Genomic DNA, 24,204 nt, shown 5'->3' on the forward strand with positions numbered 1-24,204 from the left:
CGAGATGTGAATCATGCAGGTGTGACTGACTGATTGGCCCTGATCCTGCCTCAGCCCCATTCTGACTGCCATGTGAAACTGAAAAAATATCTTCTCTGCTTATCCTGGAAAAAAACCCACATCTTCTATGAGATCTCAGTTTTCATCTGTGTAAATAGAACTGGAGGCAGGACTTTGAATTTACAGTGGAGAGACATCTTGTATCTTGAAACCATTCACAAGAAACCTCTGGAGAGCCACCACTGTAATTTTTTCTGCAAGCATGTAGTCTCAATGCTGAAAACCACTGTATGTATGCCCATTGAGCTGAAGCTTTAGAAACAAGTCAATAGACTTTTTTCCCCCTGATCGAACAGGCTAATAACTGCCAAGACAGTCCATCAAGATAACACATGAAAAGAGAAGCGTGTTATGCAACTACCCCCTTCCACACCCCAACTGAAGGGGCCCATTTGGTATCAACCAATGGCAGTAAGGGACCTTGTAGCCTTCTACAAGGAAGCTTGGGGGAAAAGGAAGACAGACCTTTGGAGCTGGACCAGAGGCAAATAAGAGGCCCCTTCTGTGGCTGCACATTCCTCCTGGCTTTGCTACTGTGTCTCTTATCACTAGAGCCAGATGCTGGGGGAGCACAACAGCCAGCAGCAGCAGCAGGGACAATAGACTAGATGTTCGGGTGTGGTGGCCAAGAGCAGCTAAAAACAACTACTTAATGCAAGGTCTTGGGCATGGCTGAAAGCACCCCCAGCCCACAGGATCTTCTGAGAGGAGAAGCAGGAAAGATGTACAGCTCCCTCCACTGAGGAAGGGAGGCACTCACATGCATAGTGCCAGAGCTATCAGCCTGAATTCGCCTTCAGTGCAGATGATTTGGTTTTGCTTTGTCTATTACAAGCAGACAACAGGCCCACTTTCACCTTCACAGAGGTGGTGTTCTTGTGAATGGCCTTGCCTAACACAACAAAAACGATGTCAGCAAAGACAAACATGGAGCTTCCTCTGCTAGGAAGTACCTTGTATTATCTCAGAATTCTTGCCCCAAATTTCTTTGTGACATCAAAATGTTGTTTTTAGATGTGGCTTTTTTTGCTTGGCCTTAACACACAGCTCTGGGAAGCAAGAAGACATTACAAGCATTATAGTTTTCTTACTGGGAGGAGAGTCCCACAACCCTTCTTCAGGGCAGGAAACAAAATGGAATTTGGAGATTCCTCCAAAACCAGCAGTTAACAAAAGCGCCGAATTCCCACAGCTTCAGGAACAAAGGGCTATTGCACCTCATGCTCAGGTGCCATGGGCTAAGGGGGTGGGCTAAATCAGGTCCCTCACTCCACAGGACTATGAATTTATCACTAGACAGACAGAGCTTCCAATCTGCTTTTGATAGGACAATTATACCCAGGTTTTACTTTCCAGCCCGTGGTCTACTTCTAGCTTTGTCATTTCTGCTATTCAGTAATCTGTGCATTGTCAGGCACATGGCTCAGTGCCCTTTGGAGCCATTCTGAGCCTCAACTAGGGTACAAAGATGAATCCCCAGGTAGCCCAGAGTAGTACAAAGTACTCCTGGGAAGGGGTACAGACATCTAGCATTCCTCTGACCTGAGCAAGGCCATTACACCTAGCTCATCAGCCAGCAACACTGTTCAGAGATACAAGGCAAGTTAAACGATCTATTTCCAGAAGATGAAGTCTTAAGCGAGGGCTAAGAGTAGAAGACTACCTCTGACACATAGCCTCACAGAAAGAGGTTCTATGAGAACAGGAAACAGACCTCTGCTTTTATCCCACTGCCTTTCTTCAGCTTAACTCTCTCCCTTGGAGCTGCTGTTAACACCTTGGAAAAGGAAGCACAAGCTGCAGCAGCCTTCTCAAAACCAGACCACACTTGGGCACAAGTGGGCTGGAACAATTAGGTCATGCAGAAGTAAAATTTGAAGTCTAGAGAGGTCTACTCCTGTGAAGTCTGCCAGCAACAAGAAGTAAGGGGGGAATACAGGGACCCATGGGTGATCTGAACAGAACAAATCCTCCTTTCTGTTACTGATATAATCTGGGACTGGCTGGCAGCAGACCCTTGTACCTTAAAGTAAAAAGCTCCCTTAAGGGCATAAGTAAGATGTTGTCAGTAAAGACAAACATGGAGATTTCTCTGCTAGGAGGTACCTCATATGATCCCATAAATACTTTCCTCTCTGCTAGCATTTAAAAAAACTAGAGGGAAATGAGTCACATGCAGTATTCTTGATGCTGCCTTACCCACGATGGAAATACTGCCGATTAGTATTAAGATTAATAAAGTGCTCTAATGTGGTAGATCAGCAGCCTGTGAAAGCCTCAGCGAGGTAAAGCTTTAAATGTGACCTTTCTAAGCAGAGCTGATCTTGCAGGAAGTTGCATGCTCAAAAAAGTAATTCCAGTGAAACAGAGGCACTCAAGATGCTTGAGATCTGGAGCTAATACATACCAGGAAGGGATTTCTTTCCTTGGGAGAAGGGAGGAGTCAAGCAGGAAAAAAGGAATAAAGCTTACTAAGAATGTTAACAGCAGACATTATATCTAATTTCTTTGCATTCCTTCCCCCCCCCTTTTCCTCCCGTTCTTTAAAAAACAGGAGCAAACTTGTGAGTTAAGGATTCTGATCAATGCAACATGTTAGGAAAAGAGAGCAGGAGGTCAAGAGGAAATGATTAATCCTGTGCAGAAGACTGGCAGGATGGGTCCTGGAATGGCTTACCAGAACAATGCCCCCACTAATAAGCAGGTCAAAAGACCCTTACAGTGAACAGAAGCCTCAGTTACACTGTACATTAATATTCTTCCCTTTAGCCAAAGTTATATTTGTTCATTACAGCCACATTCAAAAAAAACCCCAAGTATTGAGTTAGAAGACAGGTGAAAAGTTGTGGTGCCAGACAAGCAGGAAATCTGAAAGAAAAAGGATTACAACTTAACAAGTCAAAGTGTTAAGAGCTCCACTGTAAGATGGTATTTGCAGAAGGCTTTGGTAAACTGAGGAACAAGGCAAGAGCCCTCTGTTACAGATTTTACACTGACTTTCATGTTCAACTCATGATGCATTAGACCACTGTCTCTTCTGATAAAGACTGCTCTTCTATTAGTGGCATAGTTTAATGTGCTGAAGAAAAAAAAAAGCAAATTCTCTGTAGGCAATACTTTGGACCTGAAGGTGCATGTGGTTCAAGGTTTATTGCAAGAGATAGCTGTTTAGTGCTGTGGTTTCATGGTATCAAACAGAAGCTATTCAATCCCAAGAGGCTCCAAGTTTCAGGTAATTATCCCAATCCCACACCACTCCTCTCCTCTAGCTTAGGCAGAATTACAAGTCCCCAGGGCTGCATTGTGGATGCTGTCAGGGGAAGTCAGCTCTACTTCCAAAAAATATTCTGAACTTACATGAAGTATTTATCTATTCCATGATGCAGCACCCAGTACAACCTCAGACTTGTGGCTCACAAATACACAGCAGAGGTTTCACAAAGGCTTCAAGGCTGACCCAAGTAAACCCACCTCTTCCAGAACCACCACCCTTTCAAGTACTCTCCCAAGTTTAGACAAGCATCAGCACCTTGTGGTGCCACCAGAGAACTGATGTGAAGACTATCCTGAAAACTTGTCCATAAAGGATGAAGTTGCTCATCAGTCAGCTCAGTTTGCTAATACAGCCTGTTGTACTGATGACAGGGAAGTGCCAGAACTACCACAGGTGTAAAAGCTGCTGCTAATGTACAGGCCAGTGGTGGGAAGGAAGAGCCAGGCAGAGAGGAGAGGGGCCAGCCTGCCCCTCCTCCCCAGCACAGCAGCAGCAGCAGCATTGCCCTTCGCTCGCTGGGGCCACCGCAGAACCAGCGCCTGGAGGAGCCAAGTGGTGGGGAGGGAACGCCCTCCGGCAACAGCAGCAGCATCGCGATTGCCTTTGTATCAGCAAACTGCCTCCATTTTGAGCAGCTGGAGGCACTGAGCCCAAACTTCAGCTTCCAATGGCGAGGAATAAAAAAATCGGGAGATTGGTATTAGTACTGACACAGTATTGTTAATGGCCTCAGTGGTCCCCCAGCTGTACACTACCCCTGTGTGCAGTGAGTGTTTATCCTCCCACCCCACACCAGAGGAACAGGGCTGCACACAAAACTAAATATGGACCAATTGCAGGGGTTTTGCAGTCAGACCAACCTTCACAGGATAATATGACAAACTCCAAATTCCTCAGCTTTTAGCAAACTGAAAATTAAAGCGAGGGCTGATCATTGATACGTTAATCTCCATCCCTATCCCCCAGCCCCCCATTTTTCTGAAGGGGAAAAGGCACAGACTGTAAAATGGGACATGGGTTTCAAATCAGAGGGTCTTTGGACACTAGCAGTTCGTTTCATACATGGAACTCCACACCTCTCAAGAGAAGTCTGAAAACAAAGCTACAGCATACTCACAAGAGTGCTCGGACTCAGAGGGCTCCACAGCTCTCTCAGTAGAAGACAAAATCTACCCAACGTACTTCAACTTGTGCCAGCACTGTTAAACCCCCCAGTACAGGCACAGCCTGTTCCAGTTTGTGACCTCTCTCAGGTCTGCTGAGAGCCAACAGATGTCAGGCCACTAATTTTTATTACATCAGTGAATTAAATTGGAATCTACCGCTTCAAATCTGGAAGAAATTGAGTCAAAATTATTACATTCACTTTTTGCAAATCTGTTTTCCTATTTAATCCAGCTTTTCACAAAGAAACACATGTTAAAAGTACTCCTTTTGTTCTAGGAGTAAGCTACCCATTCTACACCAAATCTTGCAGCATGCATTAAGAGGGACTGCCTTGAGGTAGAGACTGTCCTTAAAAACTTCAGAGTCTTTGTTCCAGAACACAAGCTGAAACCACCTCAGAACTGGGTAAGGTTATACATCTCTGCACAGAACCACGAGTGCAGCAACACGAGGTTAGTGGAAATTAAAGCTCCAGCGAGCTGACCTACTCCTTGTGTGAGAATCCACAGGACAACGCTGTGTGGTTGGCTCAACATGGCAAATACAAGGATGTTAAAAAGCCAAATAATTGTTATCTGAAGCTCAGTGCACGTGCTGAGTTCAGCACAAACATCCATTTTGCTCTGCTTCCACACACAAGGGCCAGGAAAGTGGATTCCAAAGTTCAAGCACTGTAACTACAGAGGAAATGCTGAAATGAAACACAGTTTCACTCTAGCAACATTTCCACAAAATTTAAAGGACAAGGATTTTGGACAGGCAAGTCACACCAGTAACATGCCAGATATTTAAGGTGCACCTCCCTACATACTTATTTTCATGACTGAAAAAAATCACAGCTAGCAATAGAGCTCATACATAGAACTGCAGTATAAGCCTATTAAAAATGAAATGGCTAATAAGTTCCTTAACCAATAAAAGTAATAGCAGCCATTATTTAATCAAGAGATGATAGGAACTCTTAAAAGAGCAATTTCTTTACTATTTGTTTATCCTCTGTTCCCTGCAGCTCATTGTGAAGATGCATTTTCCAGCGTGGGAGGTAGTAAAGGCACTACTAACCAAAAGTTGGCACCTCCAGCCAGACATACAGAGGTTGTGATGCAAAAACATCAGCCTGTACTCACACATTAATACCGTCTCCTATTTTGTGTATAAAAAGACACTGTCACGAGGGCAAATCCATTTCAGCTATGGCTGAATTTTATTAACAGGATCAAGTTGCACGGCTTCCCCCCACCCAGCTGATGAACCTTTAAAAAACAGAACCACCGCCCCACATTTTTGTAACTCCATTCTTGACTGGCAGAGATTGTCATTGTTCCAGCCCTAATCCTGCACTCCAGAAGTATCAGATGATTCCCCCCCAAAATAGGAACTACTCTGGTCCTCCATCTGCCCGACATAATTACTCTTTCCCTGACAGTCACCATCTTTTTCACCACAAAACACCGAGAGCTGCTTAGATTCAAAATCAGTTTTTAATGCTGTTCCTTTTAACGCAAGCACAAAAGCCCAGTCTGCCATCAGTGTAAGTATTTATGGACTCGCAAACCTCCAAATTCCACCTAGAGTCGCACCATCCTCTTTGAAACTTTTCCCCACGGCTGTCTCAAAGCAAGAGCCCAGAAAGAGTTTATTTCATCAAACTGGAAGCAGTATGAGGGGAAACAGGCTTGTGAACACCACCATATTTAACTCGTTAGACTTTTTTCAAATGTTTTGGATTTTGACCATTTCAGGGAGGGAGGGGATTGAAAGCATTTACCAGCAAGAGCCATGATTGATTTAAAAACAGTTTAGAGAAACAGGCAGAAGCAAGTGCAGGGCTTCCTTTCAAATTTGAAAAGAAACATATCTTGTTGTTGGCCCTCCGGTCACATTCAGCGCTGTTTTTTCTTAGGACCATCTAAACAAGACAGATGTAGGCAGTATCCAGGCAGCAGCTGAAGCCTGAGCACTAGAAAGGCTCTCTGGGGTGGGGGGTGGAGGGGAAAAGAGGCAGAAGAGAAGGAGGAAGCCATTTGGCTATAAAAAGGATCTTTCTTTCCTGTTGAAATGCAATGGTAAAGAGTGTCAAAATGGCTTAAGGGTGGGGAGGTCAAACATGTTTTGAGATGTTAAAAACTCTTAAGCTTTGTCAAAAAGGCTGAAAAAAATCCTTAAGGTAGGTTTTTGTTCTTCCATGCAAAATACTTAGCCATCATAATAGCCGCGAGCAATCCTGAAATTTCCATTATCTGTTCACTTTTATCACAAATTAGCCACAACTATTCAGTTAACATTTTATCCTAATGAATGTGCCACTACAGAAACACTTCTGAAAATTACTGTTTTCCAGTAATTTTTAGATACATCATATATTTGCCAATCCTTCCTCCCTCCGGCAAGCTTCCATTTTAAAAATCCGTCACTACTGCTTATGCAGTGCTACTGACTCTGCTCTAATAAGAATGCTGAAAAACAGACACTAAATAGTTAATGCCACAGCACCAGCAAAATACACCTTTAATCTGTATGCCACCAAAAACTAAACACAGAGGAATTTCTGCTAAACGAAAATATTTTAGTATCTTCCGGCCTGTCGAATTACTTGCCATTTAAACCCAAAAATAAAATTTCAGCAGTTCTAAACCTTGAATTACGAAGCCAGACAAGAAGGCTTAAAAAGCTTGTGAAGTAACTTTTACTCTTTTTTGTTACTTCATCAAAATCTGCAAGAAGGAAGCATATAGCCTACACCGTGAAGCCTGACTTGCTATGCCTACAGAAGGTCTTTAAAGCTCTGCAGCTTGTTTTCTAGTTTGTACTGCAGTAATGCACGAGTCCATGTCTTTTTTTTTTTTTAATAAGTAATTTATTTATATGAAATAAGAGCCACTGGAGTAGTGGCTGGCACCCCAGGCCCCCTCCTCTCCTACTAGAGGAGGCCAGGCTCTTCCTTACTCTCCTTCTCAGGCCAGTTCTATAAAAGCCACTCCCACAAGAGACTCCAAACCACCATCTCAGAAGTTATATTTGAAAGTTCATTCACAGGAAATTGGATTTACACCTGCCTCACTTTTGAGATGTGCATAAAGCAGGGATCCAACAGCACAAAGCCACTTCCCCACCACGACCTCCCGCCCCCACACCTGAAGGGGCTGGGGTGGGGGGCACAGGAAGGAGACTACCTTTGAGAAGGGGCTTTGAGATGCAACTTATGAACAGATGCTGGAAAGTCAGATCCTCTATTACCATTACGGAGCTTAAGTTACACATCAAGAAATTAATTCCAGTTGCTAATATAGGAGTCAGGATATTGTTAGCATCCTGACAATCCCACTCAACCACTGAAGTCCTTTCATGTTCTGTAAGCACCTTGTCTCTCTCAAGTTTCTACATTCCACTAAAACTCACTGCTTGAGGTGGGGATTGCACTAACTGGTATTACAGCCCTTTGGGCTATGGGTGTCACTGCTTTGCACCAGAATTTTCCAAGGGAAAAGTCCTCTGAGATGTGGAACACTAGATTCATCTCTCACATGGGCAGGAGTTCTTCCCAGCACCCATTTGGCTTGTTAGAGTGAAAGCCAGCACTAGGGGTGTTCCTCAAGGCTCAGTTTGTTCGTGGCAGGTTAACTGGGCTGAAGAAGTCACCCTTCTCTGCATATTCTTGAAAATTAAGTTCTCTGCACAACCAGACAAACATGTGGCAAACAAAACACTGGATGGTTACAGAAAATGACGAAGCTGCTTACAGCAAGAAAAGGCTTTTGGGTAGAAGCATAAATACCCTCCTAACTGGGAAGTGTTCTGGAATTCAGGGCTAATTATTATAACCCTCCCACAATATAGGGAATCCTGAAACTGCAACATTTTAAACTACTCCTCAAGCCAACTTCACTAAAACTAATATTAGAAACATGGTCAGAACCTAACACAGCCTTTCCCCCCCACCCCCTCAGCTACTGAATTCGGGATTTGCTCAACATAGCTTTGACCAAAATCAAATAAAGATCAGTAAAAATACTTTGTCAATTCCCTTTTAATGGTATAAAGGCTGAATCCCTTTTGTGCCAGACACTACTTTCAGATGCCAGCACTGTTGTCAAATTGTGTGGTCAGCTGATCTAGTGAGGGCAGAAGTCCATCTTAACTTAGTATACTATTTTTAAGGGATGTATACTGCAATGAGCCAGAGTTGAAAGTCACTTGACCAAGTAATACTCCATCTTTCTTTTGTTCCAGAGTAGAATCCACTATTATTAGGATCTCCATACAAAATCTCAAGTCTACAATATGGTATATTAAGGCTTTCACTACACCACCACCTAATTATTCAGAAACACTGCAGCAGAAAACATCTCAAGAAACAACAAAGATGTTCAGAAAAGTCAGGATGGTGAGTAGCCAAGAGGTGGCAGTGTTCCTATCTGGTAAACAGGAAGAAGACTAATTGCTAATAGCATTCTATTTGGGGAGGAAGTCCAGCGGCACCAAAGTGATGGACTGCAAGAGGCACAGTTTTTAAACTGCTTCTCAGCCCTTTTCAGTTGCAGCCCAGTTAAAAGTGAATATGTTCTGCAGGCACTACAACCAGCTCCTGGTCAAAGCAATTGCCCTAAGAAGCAATAGTAGTATATGAGTACAAACATTCTAATTAGAGTAATTGAATGCATCTAGACAAGGTGGCAATATTTTAGTGCTTTATGGCAATCGTGGAGGTCTCCTTAATTGATAAAGAATTTTCAGATTTATGATATAAACTGTAGCTTAGATTTAGCACCAAAAAAAAAAAAAAAAAGGAAGAGTAACTGTATAAATCGGTACTTAAATTTCACTTGGCATTTAAGCTAGCCTAAGGAAATCCCAAGACTGCCTCACCTCTGAATTTTTAACATGGTTATTGAAGACTAGAAGATGAAGTTTCAGTTCACATGTTCAGTGCAAAGGTCACAAGCTCTGCAAGACCATGATCAGAAACATTCCAGGGCAGCGTTGCTTAATTCATGGCAACAGCTTTATTTAACAAAAGCACTCGAGGAATGGTTTCCCTCCGTAACTCCATATGGGATCAAACATGAAACAAGTCAGCTTACTCCAAGAAGTGGCTTCTTTGACCACATGAGAGCTGGGTGTTTTGAGAATTTGTTTTGGCTGGTTTTGTTTCTTTTTGTTTGTTTAAACTTTTGATTTACAAAGATCTTTCATTCTGAAAGCATTTCCACCTAGCTGTAGCAGAAAAAGAGAGATGGCACACATATTTGGCAGGAATGTCTTCCCTGCCTGGAGAAAAACAGATACATGAAATGGGGAAAAACAACCCACACCCCATGATATTCTGACTCTTACTGATCTAGGAAAGTATCTTCCAACAACAGCCATTTGTTCCTAGCGAACGACTAGCAACAGTTTTCCTGGGCTAGACAAGGGTTTCTGAAGAGGAGTTTCCTTTCTTAGATACTAAGTGTAGCATTTTATATCATTTCACATCATGCTGCTAAAAAAACTTGCGCTCCTTTATTAGAATATGCACATCCAAAACAAGTTACTAGATTTGGAGCCACGTCAATCACCTTGGATTATTTCCCCTTACTACCTCTGTTCTTCAGCAAGGGACTACGTAGCTGTCTGTCAAAGTATCTCTGCCAGGGGAACCAAATGGAAAATTGCCCATCTACATCCAAAACCTGAATCCACTAACACACGTGTCGACTATTTCTTTACACACACCTTAAGGAAAATTCATACCAGGAAGCTTTGGAGCAAAATCATACACTACTATATATAATAAGAAAATTGTTCTCAAAGGGAAGAATAAACTGCAAAAAGCTGACAATTGGGATAGAGTTATAATGATGGACGTTATCATTATCCCAAGTAGTTTGTCTGATTTCTACCCCCAGATAAGACATAAACAAATGTACCTGAATTCCGCAATGAAGTTATCACTGTTCTCATATGCTGAGGAACAAGTGGGTGAAACAAATAAAATTTCTAAGACAGCATTCCATGTCAGTGAGTGTCTCACCTGCTGACAGCACATTTGGATAGCATACAGTAATCTCAGCTGGGAGGTATCACTATTTTATTTTTTCTTATTTTGGTCTTTGTTTTCATATGCAACACTTTCTCTTTCCAATCTATCCCCTAGTTGATGAAAAGCGTTTCCTTTTATGTTTCCTCCTGGGATGGTGTTAAAATGAATTTAAAATTTAAACAATAAACACATTGATGAAAATACTGTGTTCTCCTATAGACAAGATCATATTGAATTTCATGCATTATATTGTATTTTCAGTTGAGATGATTTTTTTCTGTTGCTTATATTAGAAAACTAATACTAAAATAATGTAAGACAGGACATTATCAATGCTTCCTCATGATAATTTAAAAATTTAAGTGGAAGAACACACTGTAGACCAGTTACTCTGAAATACATACTAAACAGCCTTCCCCTTTTTTTCTGAAACAGCTGTATTGAACATTGGTGAAGACAAAACAGCAGTTCTGACAGGGTACGGGTTCAATACATTATTCCTAGATTGATTAACTGTCAAGGCTTATCTTTCATTTAGGAGAAAATAAGTTGGTCTTACTATGCCAGCCAAACTCTCATAAATACTATATAAAAATGATGCTTACATGCATACACTGACAATACATAATGATGACAAATGAATGGCAACAGAACAAGTGTGTTGCTGAACAGTTGAGAGGAACAAACACTTGTTCCATGCCTACACAGTGACTTGCACTACCAAAAACCATGACATTTTAAAAGTGAGATGCTTAGTCACAAGAATGCTTGGTAATGAAATGCACAACTATGACTTTCACCAAAAATTTATTCAAAGCATCCATATTACTCAACATCCCTCTCAAAAGTTTAAGGCAGAGCTGGGAAAGGAAATGAGATGAACAGGTTCGGACAGGAGAAAGGGACCTTCAATACATCTTCAGTCCACACCATTGAGGAGTTTCATCAGCTGAAGCTCCTTAGCAGCCCCTGTTCTCTGCTGAATGGCATAGGAGGCATTAAGAACAGGTGTCAGATGTGATATCATCAACAGAATAAAAATGCTACCAATTGTACCTACAAGGATGTTAATTGAAAGGCATTCAGTCTAAAACTGGTTGCCAAATGAGGCAGCTGAGTAACTCATCACATAGTCTCTGCAGCTAAACGAGCAAATTTAAAACCAATTAAAATAAAGCTGTAAGTAGTTTAACTCCCTAAACTTCTACAACTCTAAGAATTATGGTACTCTCTTAAGAAAAATATAAGTTAATTGCTTCCATCTAAGGACTGAGATATGAAATTATTAACTTAAAAATGGCTCAAGTTGGTATTTTTGTTGCAGTAAGCTCACATTAACACCTGAACTTTTAAATTATGGCTCTCCTATTTGTTCTCACAGCCTATGAAGTTTTTTGGCATCACTGCCAAGAGACCAAGATAGGAGCACTGGTAAAGACTATCAGTAATCACGTACTACTTGAACTCCCTTCACTGGCTCATTGGCATAGGAAAAGAAACGAAAGGACTGACACAGAACTGTTCCAGTGAAAGAAGAGCCTCTGGATCTAAGCCAAGCCCAAGTATGCCACTACAAGCTCAAGTGGCCAGCCACAGAATCCAACTACTCCAGTCTTTGCAAAGACATGCTGACCTTACCTATATCCAAGTCAATGCCAAAGCCTCCTACAAGGGGGAATGAAATACAAGTTATAACACTGCTTTAGAGGCTTTCCACTTGTTTTGGTAAGAGACAAAGAAATTAGGCCAACTTGGCACAGCTGCTTCTGAGGAACAGTTCAGATTCAGAGGCACTAATGAACTACTTTTGACAAAATGCAAAGGTGGGATAATCCCACCTTTGCCAGAAAAGCAATAACATGAAGATAAAGTCGTGTTTGTTTTGGCAAGTCACTATTGTCTAAAATTTAGTAAGTTCCTCAAATCTATATGCATTGGGAAGTGCATACAAATGGAAAAAGCACATCTCAGGAGTGGCTGGAGGTTTGGAGTGGACAGCCCTCCAGCAAATTGCCAGCTACACAGTAGAAGCCAGCTCAAGACACTTCAGCCTTGCTTCCACTCAGCTCAGCCTGCTTAGACTGCTCACTATGAACCTCCCTATGAGCCATCCCACCCACCACCACACACAGGGTAACTCAAGTAAGGGAACCATGCTTCACAAACAGAAAGCTAAGGGATCATGCATTAGTTAACCGGCAACACGCTCAGAGCCCTTAAAAATTAGTAATGCTAGAAGAGTGCAGGAGCTACAATGGAATATTGTCAATTAAAATACATGTCTGCAGTAGAGAAAGAAGACAGCACCTTCACGCTAAGAGAGGGCACGTAGTTACCTTTTGGAACTCCGTCAACAGCCATCATTTCTAACTCTAATCCAATTCTTAATTCTAATCTTATCAATGCTTTCATGATATTGGGGGAGGCAGGGATTATTACTTCCACCCCCTCACTGACAATTGTATTAAGTACAAGAAGAGTAACAGCAAGGAGACTATTAAATCTTACTCCCATTACCATTTAGTACATACAAGAGCAACACTAGAAAGACTGGGACCTCAGTGTTCTAGAAATTCTTTTGTACCTCATCCTTTCCAATTCCCTAATGTTTTGTTACTGTTGTTTGGTTGTTATTTCTTTAAGGGTAGAATCCACTCCAGACCACTGCCTGATCTTTCCAGTACCAATTTCTTTATTATGATAATTTTGGTTTTGTTTTTCTTTTTTTCTTCCATAAATTGTCCCTCCTTTCTTCCCATTCAATATTTGCCCATTCATTTAAAAGCCTTTAAAAGAAGTTGACACCAAATACATCCTATTGGGAACACAACTGCAACACTGTAGGTACTCCTACAGTAACTAACCAGGGGAAATTATTTTCCATTATTTCAGTCTAGTATTCAGTCAATGCAACTAAATTCTCTTGTATCATTATCCACACAACAGTGTCCACGATTTGCAAGCACTTCAGTGGAAGAAACAACAATTTTCATTTTCCCCTACAAATAACCACTTCTCTGAAGGGAGGCCAGTCGGTTCTCACAACAGCTTTAGCTAGCTTGCTGATCAGTCAGTCATCAATTAAAGAAAATCTGGTTTCCAATTTGCTCATCTAGCCACAAAAGCTGTGTTTGGGACACTCAGCCAGCTCATTCGGCAACCGGTTTCTTAACAGAGAAGCCATGCCTTTCTCAAGTAACATCCTTGTATGGATCAAGTATTCTTGAAATTTGAGTGACTTTGTCTAGCAGGCTGCAGACCCCCTTCACGCTCCAACTTCAATGTATTAAATCTCCAGTGCCTTTGGGCACACCATATATAGCGGTGGGGGCGGGGTGTGCTGCAGGGGGCTGGAATTTAACCCTTTACCAGCACTGCTTTTAAAGGGAAAAAAAAATGAAGGCTTGGAGGAGGCATGCTGCTCCTTCTTTCTGTGCTCTGAGAAAGTTCTTCCTCAAAGTAACAGACCACTCTGCCTCACACACACATGCACTTACTAAAACATCCTGGAACTACACAGTTGACTTCCAAAGCACAGCAAGACCCCAGGAGCTACCTGATGGCTCTCACACCCTCCACCGCCTGAGATGGCATTATTCAAGGTTACAGAAGACCAGCAATGAGTAACCTTGTCAGGCAACCAGGACTGAATCACCCACTGGTGCTCCACACTACCAACAACCCCGACACAAGAGAGCAGCATTTCTCTAGTCCCTGATGCAGCACTAGGTTGGATTACAAAGCTTAAGGGCATCCATAATGCAGACAAGCTTTCAGGCTTTGCCCACACCCAATATTTAAGGCTAGAGATTTTTATTTTGTACACTTAACTGTCTGACCGTGTGAATAGCTGAGTAAAAAGAACCACTGAAGTGAAAGGGGAGGGAAAAGGGGAGGATTTGAAGTTTGATAAGCTGACATTTTACCCTAAATAATAGTTTGCCTTTTGTTAACCACGAGCAGCTGAACAAAAGGCTGTATAACATTAGTTTTTTAGCATATGCCAGCCACTCTAGACAGCAAGTACCTAGACATCCAAACAGAATCCACAAAACCCAAGACAACATTGGATATGGGGATGTTACAGCAACAAGCTCCAGCACAACCCTCTGAGAATCACATTGAAGTTTGATTGCTAAATTTCAGGTCCTTGCTAGCCTTTTAATCCAGCCAAACACAGCATTTGATAGATCTGCACATTCACAATACTATGGCTAGCAAAAGGAAATATTTACAGCAGATGGTAGTTTATAACAACATTGGCTATCCACAAAATATATGGGGTGAGCATGTAATACAAGCAATCAACTGAAAAAGATTAAGTTCAGCAAACTTCACAGAACACCTTTAAATACTTTGGTTATGCACAGAGACTAACCAAAATTAGAGGGGAAACGACGCAACTCAAGTTCAGCTATTACCTTTAGCTCACTAAAGCACCCTTCTCCCCCACAACATAGATTCAAGGGTGAGCATTTGCTATTCTCACATCCCTGGAAACCACTGGTGTGAGAGCAACCTTGGTGATTGCTTGTGTGATCTTAGGAGAAATAATACTGTAGTAACAAACAGGAGTAAAACACAGCTGCTGAGGTGGCAGCAGTCACCTTTTGTGGGGTTAATTTGTCTACTTCAGAAATGGGTTTAAAGACAATTCACACGTTTCTTCAGCTGAGGGGGGTTTCTCTGTAGCATTCAAGGCATATCTCACAATCCTCAGAATTTTAAGTGCTCAACTCTGAAAAGTGACTTGAACCCACTGCCAGTCTAACAAGTTTAGAGCTTGCCTCAAGTCACCTCCCTGCTGCTGAAAGATACTCCATTTTCTTCAAGTCAGCAACAGTGCAGGGGCATATAGCACAAAGCATATAGACCCATAAAACAATAAGCATTTGAAGTTTCCAGTTCAAGTCTTAGTCACTTCAAAAATATTTCAACCACATTTGAAGGAAACTGCTAACTAGTCATCATCCTATCCAAAAAGTTCACCATCTGGGGTTTTAGCAATGCATATTACACACTCAAGTGAAATAACAGGGATGGAGCTCTTATTTCTTAAGAGCTGAACGTGTAACTATGAATTAATTCTTGTGTCAGTATTGCACACATATCTGAGATGCCTGAACAACACAGAACATATATTCATGAGCCTCATCCGTGGGTACTGGGTTTTATTCCTTTTCACACTATGCTATACAACTAGAGCATTCAAAGCTCGCCAACATTTTTAGTTGCTAAAAAAGATTAGCAGCTATGGACTCTATAACTGAAAAGAATTTATTTTGTTGAGGGTTGATAGAGAAAGAAACAAGCAGCTGAGACTCAAAAGAACTTAAGAAAAGCACACTACTGTCTCAACCACATGCAATTCCTCTTCTTTAAGATGGTAGAGCAAAGAGGAAAGATAAAATAATGTCTGAGGTGACATAACATAGTAAAGAAGCTTTTGTACTCAAGGTAGAAGTTGGCAGATAGTATTGCTCCAATTCCTTAACATGTTTTTGTTCCATTTCTGTGACTTGATTTGGAGATGCACAAGCCTAATTTGTTAGGAGGACCAATCCAATCCCACCCACAGAGCCCTTCTTCAAGCACAGCCAGGGAAAGAAGAAAACAAGTCATGGAAGGAGCTGCAGCTGAGCTCATGAGGAGAACAGCTGAAACAAAGTCAATATGCCTAATATATTGTAGGATCGGGGACATCCATTCATTACATTAACCAATATTTGGATTACCAAGCAGTAGCCAGTCCCATTCTCATCCAGTATTTCTACACTCCAATTAAAGACTTGGAATGATAGGTAAAAAACATTAGTAAAAATTATGTAATACATAATTATGATCCAAGATTTTATTTGTAACTGCTCTACTGAAAGTGGATTACAGCTGAAGACTATAAACCCCTTCTGTGAAATCTTATCTGTGGTAACATTAGTCTTGCATTCAGTGCATTGTTCGTGCAGCTTAAGATCCGTGCTCTCAACACATCGTGATTCTTTGTCTGATGGAAAGACACCAACAGCTTTGCAGGAAGGAAGGGAGTATGGGAGGAAAACTAGGAAGAGACTGGGTCAAGACAGTATTGAAAGAGGAATGATACCTCCTTGACTTTAAAACAGAGGAACTAAGTAGTTTTCCTTTAAGGAAGCATGGTCTAGCAAGTGTGTTTACATGCTCTGAAGATTTAGCTGAAAGGAGAAACTGCTACACATGATGCAAGATTTCATCACTAAATTGAAGCAAAAATTCAGGTAGACCTTCTCTCACAGTTATGAGATACACTTCAAGGCATTGGTTCTAACAAAACCGTAATTTAAAAAAAAAAAAAAACGGGTATACAGTAGTCTAGTTTCATGCCTATTTATTGTGTGCATATCTCCAGTTGTATGTTCTCAAGAAAAGTCACTCTAACCTCAGATCTATGCTGCAGCCTGCAAGCATTAATACCCTTACACACAACAGTACTCTTGGGGTTTTCAAAGACATGCTCAAAGTAAAAACAATCCATGAAAGTTGCCTGAACATCCAAGGCATTTATGATTCTTCCAATTTTTACTCACTGGAAATTGTCTGAAGTCATGTTTAATTAAGTCAGTAGTGTAACAATATCATTATCACCAAAAGAAAAACCTGACAACTTTGCTGTATTTACCCTAAAATCCTGAGCAGATTTCAACACCAGTCACTGCAAAGCAGGGGGGGGTTGGATTGTGTCCAGTATGGTATTAAAGCTGTTTAAAACCCAAAGTTTTAATTCTCTTACTAAAGAGGAGTTAAATAAAGGCTTCTGCATGCAGGGAAGAGCCAGGAGCTAAAGATGTGGTGGGGAAGAGGCATCTAAAGGGAAGGTAAGGCAGAGTAATACCAGAGGTTTAACACCTGATAGCTGAACAGTATTTGTAAGTTAAAAAATATTGTGGAAAAAAAGATTATTCCAACTCCTTATCATCCTAAGGATGTTAAATCCACATTCCATAAAGCACATATGAACAAAATAACTCACTACCCTGCTTTCTTTACCAGGAAAAAGTTAAAAAGGAAAACAACTGTCAGTAACCTAATTTGAAGCATTGTCTTCAGATGGGCACCTGTATGTGCACTTGATATCAGAAGAGAAAAGACACAGTAAATATGATAAATGAAGGCTGCATGAGTATGAAGAACAATATGCAGTTTCTTACATACACTGAAAGTATAGATTTCTCTAGCTCATGTGCACATTTTTCTTTTAAGATGAAGCTCAAGCAGTCACAACACCAGCAACACAAAGTATTGCATTTTAAGACCACTGCCTGCGAATGCACTCCTTTTGTTAGGCAGCAAAAACCTTAATACTACAAGAGAAATAGCAAGAGCCTGTACCACACACTGCAGTTGCATATAAATGATCCTTGAGCAAGAGATGCAGAACTGGAACTGGGAACTTGGGCATCCTCCCTCAGCATCAGCCAGCGGCTTTGGCGGGATGTGTGGGTGGATGGCACTGGGAGCACCACGGAGCAAAGCTCAGCATTTGGCAGTATGGAAAGCCACTACACAAAAGCAACCACCTTTAACCTACCATTCCTGTCTAACCACTCTATATCTCCTTTCTCCTCATACCAGTTCAGCTTGCAATTAAAATAAACTTATACCAGTGCTAGCAAAAGGAGAAGTTTCTGAAATGTTAAGTGAGTTTTAAACTGGCTCACAGGAGCATCTCCTCGGTGCACACAGCCAAGCCTGGCAAGAGCAGAGGAGGAAGGCAGATCCCCTGTTCTCTGAGTAGCCATGAGATGTTAAGACAGCTTGCTCCCTATTGTGAAACCACAGCTTTACCCTACATTAGAGCAGCGTAGATATAAATTCAATCAGCAAATTTAGCCAAGGTACCAGGTAAGGAGCTTTCAGTTCAGCTGACAGCTATGCACTTGAATGCTTTACCCCATACATGTACAATCCTCCAAAAATTGCATCTTTCACAATCTGCAAAACAGTAAGAAGGAATGCATTTAATTTGTAATCTAAAAAGATAAGAAACCCAGGAATATATGCATCCCCAGAACTCAACACAGCAATCTGATTTTAGCGAGTTGTCGAAATGCTCCAGTAGCCCAATGAACCACTGCAATTCATTGATACGGCAAAAAACTTAAAAGAGTTTGTAAATTAATCTGATCAGTCAAGAACCTGACCAAAGACAGACCTGATGCAAAGAAAAGGAAGGAACAGTGTGTCTAAGGGCAAGGAGAGAAAGCCCTTTAAAAACATTTTTTGCAGTGGAGGGAGCTGTGGGGCTACAGGGTTTTGTATGCTTTGGTAGTCCATGAACCACTTCTAAAATGGAATCTGTAGAGCAATATGAGAACTAGAAAGGTCACACACCATTAAGCTGACTGAATTCAGCAACTCCACACTTTCCCTAGAAAGTGTTAGAAGTCTGCTATTGAAGTGTTTTGACCATCCACCACTGTCTTCATCAAGTGGTATATTAAAACACAAGGAGCTGAGCCTCTGGCATAAATGAAACTCTAATTATTCAACATGCAACTTGTGGCATTTTCCACTTTCTGCAGACTCACTTGAATCCAGATAGTTTATCAATACAAGCCAAGTGTCCTACAGCTGTTCCAACATTTAAGATCATGGTTTAGTTTACAGCCTATTAATACTTCCAAGAAAAGAAAAACAGAGGTGCTCTTTCAGTCAGAGATGAAACAATCAAGAACACACTGACATATCAGGTAGGATATTTGATTTAATTATGGGTAAACTTTTAAGCATTTCCCCTGCTGTCATGATAAAATTTTACATCAGACAATGAGGTTCCCAGTAGTAAATCAGACAGGATTTCAACAGCAGCTCTATGACAAAGAATTGGCTTTTGCTTCCCCCTTACCCCACAATAGTTTTATTCACTTTCTTTCATGCATCACTGTAGTATCTGCAGGCACTGCCACCTTGCAAGTGCCACCCTTGTTCAGGGTTCCACTCTCTTTAATATTAGTTTGCCACTGCTGTAACAGTCATTATTTTCTGCTTCAGAGACTGTTACACACTCATAACACACAACAGAAGTCAACAGCTCAAGTGAGACCAGAATCATCTTGACAAAAAAAGAGACTACACCAGACAGCCCAGTTAAGAACTGAAATCTGCGTTTTTCTGCATCAAGAGGATGAGCAACTACACTGATCTTGTCTGGCAAACGTGTATGTGTAGTCTTGTTTTGAGACTTGGAACACCCAGTAAGTAACCACCCACGGTGCTATTTCCCTTCTAACTCGAGGGAGTCTCAAAACGGAGGTGGAATGAGGGAAAATTATGGGGAACGGACAGTGATTCCCAGAAGGAGGGGTGGAAAGAGCAGAGAGGAACAGGATGAAAGGTAACAAATGAGTAGCAATATTAGGACAGGAGTATCATGTTCTAGGCAAGGAAGCACAAAATAAGGGAGCCAGCAACTCTTGTGCAGAAAACCCTCAGGGATGGGGTCAAACTCCTTATTAACAGGGATGTGTCCTAAGGAAGGAGAACTCCGTATTTAAGAGAACTTCTCTTCCAGCAGGTTGCAGATGTGATCTGTCTATGCCCAAATCTTACCTGCATTAATTACTCTAAGGAAATACCCTGCTCACCAGCTTTTCTCACATACTGAGCAGAACAAGAGTTTTTAACTACTCACATTAAGGTTTCAGGCTGCCATTCCTGCCTCGCATTTTAGGTTTGTTTTTACACTATTAGCCAAACAAAGTGGTTAAGTGATGCACTAAGTATTCTCCTGGAAGGCTGCCTTTCTATTATCGTTCCTTTTACGAGGCTGTAAATAGCATTCTAAAACAAGCAATAACCCTCACAGTTTTGCAGCCATCCTTTCTCAGAAAAAAAAAAGTCGTACACCTCACCCATATTTTTAGCCAAAGTGATAAAGATTTACAGGACAAACCGTCCCAAACGGTCAGTCTCTCCCAAACAATTCCCCTTGAGTGATATTGGCAAATACTGATCAGGCACACCCGAATTAAGGAGTCACCAAAACGCACTAATCAAGAGCAGTAGCAGATCATTAATTTGTAGAATAAAAGCCTTTCTCAACAGGAGCTGATGGCCTGAAAATACTTATTTGTTTTAAAACAATTTCTAGGTCTACAGGAGACAGGAACACCCAAACCCAGTCCTTCAAAGAGGGGTACTCTTTTCAGAGCACACTGTTGGAAGCAAAATTATTTATGTAAAATAAATGAAGCTTTTTCAGAAGTTACTTCTAGAAAAGCCGTACAGTTTGAGCAAAGCTGGAATACCTTTGTTCCCTTTGCAGTTTAAGCTTTCAAGTCCACAAAATACCTTGGAGCTCCTGTCCCAGCTACTCTTTTACTAAGTGATGAAGAATATGTTGCATTAGAAGCTGGATATTGTATGCTATGGCCAAAAGCCCTCAATTGTATTATTTTACACACTTCAAAAACACCTTTCACCCCACTGAGAACATAAAAACTAGAAGCATTCTAGCCTGTACCACAAGACCAAAGTTACACTCCAAAATGAATGCAGAAAGATGCCTTTTTCTAGTGTCTTAAGAAAATCATGCCTTATTTCAGTCTAGTATTCAGCATTACACAAGTGCTTGAGGAAGCCCACTCACTCTTAGGGAGATACTGAGATACCACAAAATCCATAGTTGCCATAGCGTTTCCGGGTTGCTTTTTTTGTTGTTGTTAAAAACTTGATTGTTTCTCAATCACACTTCATGTCCCCCAAATGGCATTTTAAGATCTTTCTTTTTCCACAGAATTCATACGGTCTGTCCTCTGCCACAAACAACTTGAAGAAACACAAAATGCCAGACCTTTCTAGAATTACTTCATAGCTGTAACAACATTAGGAGATAGAAAAAGTGTTTCTGAAAATTGAAGACAAAGGCATCACCACGTTTCCCTAGGCTAAATGCCTTCATGTATCACTTCAGCAAGCATCCCACAGGAAACTCTTGCACTACCCCTGTCCTCAGGCAGGTTTTCCCCTGAAGCCCCTTGTTGTGCTGTCCAACTTCATCCTGGGAGGAAACTACTTTTAACACCGGTTACTGGAAAATTCCAGCAAAATCCCCCCGCGCTGACCCCCAGAGCAAAAGGGGAAAGCCAGCGGATCGCCATTTTCCAGCTTCAAACGAAAAAGCAAGTTCCAAACTATCACAGCCAGAAACAATCCCAATGAAACTTAAGACACTTTCAAGTAGATTTTAAAGACGCTACTGACTCTTTTAAGATCTATGAAACAATACTAGGAGTCGCTAGAATTAAAACTTGCAAAGCCAGAGCGTTTTAAATTACCACCACATAGAGCAAGTTCCTGGTTTTGCATCAGTAGATGTTTCCCACCACAGGAGACAAAATGTTGACCAAGAGCAGCAGATATAACTGGCATATGCAAGCATGAGTATCTCTGCTGACTTTTTTTCCCTAGCTTTTATTTATTTACAATTAAATAATCAAAACGGTGTCCTTTTCTCAACACAGTTATCCACCTTCCCTATTTATTCGTTTTTCTTTCTCCAGCTGGTTACACGCCGAGCACGGCTGTGCAAAGCAGACTCCGCAAACCAGTCTAACTCAGCATCGGGACTCCGGGGGCCCAAACTTTTTTCTCTTGCATCTCCACGGCCCCGCCACCCCTGGGTACGTGCCCGACGAGCTCCCTGTGAGGGGCGCAGCGCCCGCAGCAGCCCAAAGCCCCCGCTGCAAACCCTCCAGGGGCAGAGCGGGGCTCCGCCGGCCGCCTGCGGGAACAGCGTGTTCCGCACCTCGCGGAGGGGCCCGGGCTCACCTCCTGCTCCTCCTCCTCCTCCTCCCGGGCGGCGGCGCGGAGAGCGGCCGGCGGGAGCGGGGAGACCCCAGCCGCCGCCGCACGCCCTCCCCCGGTGTGCCAGCGCCTCCCGCGCCCCGCACCGCCCGGGTGGCCCTGCCCCCTGTCCCCAGGCCCGCGGGAGCGCCGCGGCCGGTCCCGCCGCCCCCCGGCAGCAGCGAGCGATGGGGCGGGGGCCCTCTGGCGCCGGCCGGGGGCGGGAGCGCGGCCGCCCCTTCCCTCCTTCCCTCCCTCCCTCCCTCCTCCCGCGCCGCGCTCACCTCGTCGTCGTGGTGCTGGCAGTAGCTGGCCCGGTCGGGGAAGACGGAGAGGATGTTGTAGGGCGAGGCGGGGTAGGGCGGGCTGAGGGCGAGCGGCGCGGCGGGGCCGGCGGCGGCGGGGCCGGCGGCGAAGCGCTCGATGAAGTGGTCCTTGGTGAGGCGGACGCGCTGGTGCGCCCGCACGCAGTTGTCGCACAGGTGCTCCTGGCAGTCCAGGCAGCGGGAGCTGGCGGCGTTGCCCTCGTCGCAGGAGCTGCAGCGGGGCTCGCCCTGCCGGCTGTGGGGCCGCCGCAGCAGCAGCCCCGCCGAGCCGCCGCCGCCGCCGCCCGAGGAGGAGGAGGAGGACGACGTGGAGGACGGCGCGGCCGAGGCGGCGGCGGCGGGCGAGGAGCCGGCGGTGCGGGGCGGCCCGGGCGGCGGGCGGCCGTGGTGCCGGTTGTTGCCGCCGCCGCCCCCGCCCGAGCCCGCGGCGGGCCCGGCCCCGGCGGCGCGGCCGTTCTTCTGCTCGTCGGCGGCGGCCGCCACCACCACCACGTCCAGCAGGTTGCTGAGGAGGAAGTTGGAGGAGGGCAGCGCGTCCATGCCCGAGGGCTCCGAGATCACCACCTTCTGGTCGCAGATGGGGCAGCGCAGCTTGAGCGCGTCCCCCGCGGAGCCGGGGTGCCGCTGCGCCTCCAGGCACTGGCGGCAGAAGGCGTGCAGGCAGGGCAGGACGTGGAGCCGCCGCGCCGGGCCCCCGCAGGAGGAGCCGCCGCCGCCCCCGGAGGAGCTGGAGGTCTGCGAGGAGGACGAGGAGGTGGAGGAGTTGGACGAGAGGGGAGCCGGCGAGCCGCACATCTCCTTGCACAGCGGGCAGATCTGGAAGTCGGACTCGGGAAACGAAGCCATTTGCGATGGGCCCGACTCCCTGATTGGGGGGGGGGGCAAAAACGTGTCTCTCCTCCCTCAAAAAAAAAAAAAAAATTAAAAAGCGTGGGCGGAAAAGCAGAGGCGCGGGGAGAAGGTAGTTCTGCAAGCAGCTTACGAGCAAGCTGGCATCGATCAGTCGTTTTGCCAAGTGGGATCGATGGGCCGGTTTTGCAAATACGGTGTCATCGATCCGGCGGTCCGCGGGGAGCTGGGTCCTCTCCTCGTAGGGCGCTGCTGCCGGGATGGCCGCTGCGGGGAGGGGGGAGTATTTTTGGTATCAAGGTGTAGCTGTCCCGTTCTCCCTCAGTAAATGGATCCTTTCTTCCCTCTCATGTACTTAATCCCGATACCCCGTTGCATTAGACAAATTGTATCGATTCCCCGATCGGTCAATACCTCACACAGTCTTCTCATCTCCCCCTCGGGTCAGCAGTTTGACAACGTGGTTTGGTTACTCGTCCTCTTCCTAAACGGAAAGTGCATGGGCGCCGACCGCCCGATCCCCGCCGCATCCAGCGGGGACCCAACTCCGTCCGCCGGGGCTCGGCTCCGGTTCCCACGGCCGCAGAACCGGGTCGGGGCGGCACTGCAAGTCCCTCTCGGCCGGCGGGTGGGGGGCAGCAGGGGCTTAACTCAAGTTTCGCTCTTTCTTCTTGGGGCGTCGGGTTTTT

At 43.9% G+C, this 24,204-nt stretch overlaps 1 protein-coding gene across 1 annotated transcript in view; it reads right to left on the reverse strand.

The window, feature by feature from the left end:
- The window catches only part of TRIM71 (tripartite motif containing 71), a 59,705-nt gene extending 35,857 nt beyond the window's left edge, over positions 1-23,848 (reverse strand). The window contains exon 1 of the mRNA XM_083860801.1: positions 22,625-23,848. Coding sequence (XP_083716927.1) covers positions 22,625-23,512 — 888 coding nt within the window. The 5' untranslated portion in view covers positions 23,513-23,848. The remainder of the gene's footprint in view (positions 1-22,624) is intronic.
- Between the last annotated feature and the right edge of the window lie 356 nt (positions 23,849-24,204).

The sequence above is a fragment of the Zosterops lateralis genome, assembly GCF_965231275.1.
Source record: "Zosterops lateralis genome assembly, chromosome: 1".
Taxonomy (NCBI): domain Eukaryota; kingdom Metazoa; phylum Chordata; class Aves; order Passeriformes; family Zosteropidae; genus Zosterops; species Zosterops lateralis.